At 36.5% G+C, this 5,221-nt stretch overlaps 1 protein-coding gene across 1 annotated transcript; it reads right to left on the reverse strand.

Moving 5' to 3' along the window:
- Positions 1–399: 399 nt before the first annotated feature.
- Positions 400–3,304, reverse strand: LOC127118544 (zinc finger CCCH domain-containing protein 66). Its single transcript, XM_051048754.1, has 2 exons — positions 3,122–3,304; positions 400–2,667 (listed from the first exon to the last, which is right to left on the reverse strand). Exon 2 carries the CDS (start codon positions 2,633–2,635, stop codon positions 584–586), a length of 2,052 nt encoding a protein of 683 aa, XP_050904711.1. The 5' UTR covers positions 2,636–2,667; positions 3,122–3,304; the 3' UTR covers positions 400–583.
- Between the last annotated feature and the right edge of the window lie 1,917 nt (positions 3,305–5,221).

Genomic DNA, 5,221 nt, shown 5'->3' on the forward strand with positions numbered 1-5,221 from the left:
ATTTACAAAAATTCTTTCTGATATGTCTTGTATGTAATAAAAATAGCATCTCTATTTTTAAGGCATGCAAAACGGAGTATCATATAAAATTTTAAATTTTTTAAAATTAAACTATAATTAAATTGGACTTTAGAAAATATTTACAAAATTAAATTTTAATTAAATAGAATCTCTAACCATTTCTTTCGTGGTAGAAAATTGGTTGAGATCTAAAACTTTCCGATAAAATATACAGACAAAACAGATATATCTTGGAGATCGAATCTCTTTTTCCACCCTGGTGACAATTATTACCTCTTTACCCTCAATATATTGACTATTAAACTCACAACATAGCCTTATAATTTGGTCAATGTAATGTTAAAACATACAACTCAATAAACCATATAACAAAAAATATCAGAAAAATATTAAGATCAACTTCTATAGTATATTCTATGGCTTTAAGGGTCTGTTTTTCCCATCAGTTTTACAAATCGTTATCTAAACAAAAACTATAAAATTCAAAAAAAAATTATCAAATGAATTAACTGTTGAGAGTTGTAAGAAAGAGTGAACACGGAGAGAGTTTCTAAAATTGCATTCAATGCACCATTTGTTCTTGATCCTTGTACAATTGCTCCAACCAAGCCGGAATTGCGTCCGTTCCATTAAGATTGTTTTGCAGTTTCCGTTTCTGATTTTCATCGCCAAACCGGCTAGTTTCCTGCGGCGTAGCGTCCTTCACGAGTGAATTAACCCAAGAGACGTCTGGTTCGTTGTCGTTTTCCGATGCTTGAGTTGCAGTTGGTGTTAAAGGAGTATTGCTGCTTCGAAATCCAAAAGAAGACGATTTCCTTAGCTTGTTAAGTTCTTCTCCGTGTATGGTCCAATCCAGTTTTCCATCGGGGGATCCCCAGTTGGAAAATGCGTAAGGATTGACAGGAGAAAGAAGCTCGGAGTGACGGTTGGCCATGCTGCGTTCGATGAAGCTCTGGCTTCGCCTTGAAAAGGCGGCAGCTCTTGAATTCAAAGCCGCTGCAGATAACTCCCCGGATAGATCAAATCTAGTCGACGATCCGATGACACTGGAAGAGTAGTTTTGCTGTTGCTGATTCATATTTGGACGCATTTGGATTCCAGTTGGAGATTGTAACTGAGTTCCTGCAGCATCAAGTGAGACTCCATGGAATTTATGCAATATTGGTGGATCGCGTGATCCGAAAATGTCTTCGAGGTTATTAGGCTTCATCCCCGAAAACCTATTTAGTTCGCCGGTAGTATGATCGTTCAAAGAAACCGGAAAAGATGGACTGTTAGGCATGGAATTTTTCCAGTTGGAAGGTGAGGAAAGACCGGATATCTCGTCCATCATCAGTTGCTGGCTTCGCCGCTGAGTTTCGATCCTTAGCTTTGCAATATCTGAATCAATGTCTCTAGCAGTTATTGCCGAATTCAACCTGCTTCTCGGAAGCTGAAGGGTAGGGACCGGAACATTACACTGTGTCTGCCACATGGCTGCTGCAGAAACAGGAGAAGACGCACCAGATGGAGTCAAAGGCGGTGTTGACGAGGGTGGCATCAAACCAGACGGAGAACCGAGCGCGGTAGGACTAAGAGAACCCATCTCTAATGCAGAAGCGCTACTGTAATACGACCTCGGAGACGGAATAGCAGAGCCAGTAGAAGCATACAAGGGGCGAAGCTCCTCAATTCTGTGAGCAAAGAAGCAAACTCTTCTTGTGCACGAGCTCTCGTCCTTGCAAAGACGTGTACGATATTGCGCAGGATGAAGCCAGCACTCGAAAATACCATGAGCATAGTCACACGAATCCCCTTTGCTGCACGATCCTTTGCGAAACTCGGGACAAGGGACACAGCTATAAGGATATTTCTTTGGATCGCGCCGCCTTGCATTTTCCCCCGGATGAACAAAGGGACACTCGGTCCAATCATGAGAATATGCCCTTGAGCAAGGCTTCACTTTGAACGTATACATCCTAAACTCATCGGTACTATATATTCCGTTCTTTATGTCAGGAAGAGAAAGATCAAGAGGATAATCTTTTGAAAAACGAGGCGAGTTTAAATCTTGCCTTTGATATTCATCAACACCGTCAATTGTCTCCGGAAATATAAGACATGTCTGATCAGCCCCGCAGGTACCCTCCAAAAGAACTAGCAGCATTCTCTTCCTCGAATCAAAGATACGATTCCCCACCGAGACAATCAAGTCAACGGGGCGGTTACCGTTGGCATCAACAGCACCCGCATCCGCCGATGCATAAAGCAAAAGCTTGACAATCTCAGCAGAAGCAGCAGAACCCCCAACAACCGCGCAATGAAGAGCAGTAGCACCATCGGATCCACTACCCCGATTAACATCAATGCGGCCCGTTCCAAGAATATAAGCCGAAACATTCAAGCTTCCAAACATAGCAGCGACCATAAGAGGAGTCCTCTCTACATAACCCAATTTATTCGAACCAACCCTTCTTCCATACCACAAACCAACCTCATCGACGTCACAACCCTCGTTTTCGACCGCATCTTTGAAACCAATCACATCATCTGCAGCTGAAAATTCAAGCAAATCATAAACATCCCGACGCCACCCTTCTATATTCTCATTCTCATACCCCATACCGCTGCACATGGAAATATCTTCCCTTAATACCTCAACAGGATCTGAAAAGCCACACAAGAAAACAGGTTCAAGATGCTATTGAACAAACCATGATTTTTTGTCTCAAATTTAAAGCACAGAAAACTCAGTTTAACATAACAAAAGTGAAAACAGATAAATTCTTGTCATTTTGCAGATGCATTTGCATGTGATTGTTGGTGAAACAAAAAACTTCTAGTTACAAAAAGATGAACAGACATAAAATTGGCAACAACGAGGAAAACAAGAAATCGTTACAAACAGAAACAAAATATCAACAAAAAAAAAACAACCTGTCATATGTTGTTTTTCTTCCATGAATTAATTAACTAACAAACCAAACACAATTTTTTTTCTGAACATTACATTAAAGCTTCAAAGAAACCAATAAAGGAATCATTTTTAAACAAAAATTCAAGAACCCATCATCATGAAGAAGTGAAAACAACATGCAAGAACAAGAGAAATGAACCGTACCTTAAAAATGAAAACACAGAGACAAGAAGAAGAGGTTTTTTCTTTAGGAAACTAGGAAAGAATGTTAGAATGAGATAGAGGGAGTGGGAGATTTTTCTAATAGTATTTGGTTTCGGTCAAGAAAAGGGAGCTCACTAGTTTCCTCTTCTTACCAGTTCCATTTTGTTTTTTTTAGAGAAGTCACCAATTCGTTCTATTAAAGAATAATAAAATATATACTCTCCCATTTTCCAAATAAATGTGGTCCTAGTTTTTTTTTTAACACAATTAAAATACTATAAACAAATAAAAAATATTACAACTCTATATTTATTCTGATTAAATGAATGACAAATTACAGCAATTTAAAAATGGTGTAGTCAATATTATTTAAAAGATAGAATGACAAAATATAGCTAATTTTGTATTAATAAAAAAATAATTTTAAAAAAAGGAAAGAGTATGCCATTAAAAGAATATTTTAATTTTTAATTTTTTACTATTTTTTTATATTGACCAAAACTTATCTCTTGAAATAAATAAGTGGAATTTCATGGATTATCAATTTTCATCTTGTAATCAAATATTTTTATACGATTAATCAATTATTCACCCTTAAATTATCAATCAATAAATTTCTAATGGGATTTCACAGTTATCAATTCTCAATTTTAAATATGTCAATTTTTAGTGGTGTAACTCTTCGATTTGGATTAGCTTTAAGTCAAAAATATATATAAATTGGTGAAATTTTTATGAGTTGACTAATTTAATTTTAAATAGTTTTTAAAATCGAACCAAACTAATTGATTTCATTCGGTTTGAATCATTTCAATTAATAAATTTAATACACATTTTTTTCACAATACATGTAAAAATTTATTTAAAAAATAATAGATTAAAAAAATATAGCGAGAAATAGTATGTTCTTTATAAAGTATTATTTTTTCAAACAAAATTTTTTATATTCTTTATTTTCAAACAACTTCAAATTAAATAACTTTGTATAATATAGTTAAATTTTAATAAATTTTGTTATGGGTTGCCCAATAAAAGAGGCCCAAGAGCGAATGCTAGTGGGACCGCGAGCAAGAAAAGAGGGTCTTTGTTCTCTGGTACGTAGATAATCATGTTCCTTGGCTCATCAGACACTTTGCAAAGCAATCAGACGACCCTCAACATGACACACAACATTCCATGTAAAGCGGTTATAATCGTCTTTGCTATATAAATAGAGTAGCATGTCACTTTATAGGTAAGTCAAATATATCTCTATTACTCATCATTTCTCATTATCTCACTAACTTGGACATTGGATTGCTAACCTTATAGGTATACCCCAACGCCTACATACCAGAAAGTTATATGTACCACACCAGAAGTCCAATTGCACCAATCTATCTCAAATTTCTGGTTCCCTCACAATGTAGTTGGGTTGTATATGGGAATCGACTTTTGAGTGTTATGAACTTCAGTAAGAAACCTTCATTCTTACATTGAAGATTCAGATCTCAAATCCTCGATCTTCAAACTATTGATCTCCTCGGCAGAAACCCGAAATTTGATAGTTCTTACTATGTTCAATTCCAAGTCCACTAGATCTTCCACAACTCCACCACCATCGATGCAACGGCTGAAGCAAACAAGCATCCTCATATTTGTCCTCCTCAAAGATCAGATGATCCAATGTTAGTAACCTTGTCATCAGATCCAACTAACTTAAATGTGATTCATACTAGAGTCGTTCATGGAATATCTTAACCTTTCCCAATTTTTCAACATAGTCAACTGCTTGGTCTAGCCGGACCACCTAATCAACCTTTACCTCGGACTTTGATGATCGCATCGAGGATATTTTCTAGTCTCTAACTGTTGCAAGTAAAGTTATGCGTATAATGAGGAGATGAACTGATGAATAATATGTACAATCTAATGCAGTAACAAAATTCTCAACTCATAACTAAAAGGATTATGAGATTAGAAGAAAACATACATGTCACTTGTCCCCAGGGAAGCATAGCATGCGAGATGACTTCACGAGGTCGTCCTATAATCATTTCAGATCCAACCTGAACTAGGGCACCTACGATACACAAAGAAGTTATACCATCTCCTCGACCT

The sequence above is a fragment of the Lathyrus oleraceus genome, chromosome 2, assembly GCF_024323335.1.
Source record: "Lathyrus oleraceus cultivar Zhongwan6 chromosome 2, CAAS_Psat_ZW6_1.0, whole genome shotgun sequence".
Taxonomy (NCBI): Eukaryota; Viridiplantae; Streptophyta; class Magnoliopsida; order Fabales; family Fabaceae; genus Lathyrus; species Lathyrus oleraceus.

Bases quoted from the DNA above. Each gene is read 5' to 3' on its own strand.
- LOC127118544 (XM_051048754.1), bottom strand. From the start codon at position 2,635: ATGTGCAGCGGTATGGGGTATGAGAATGAGAATATAGAAGGGTGGCGT.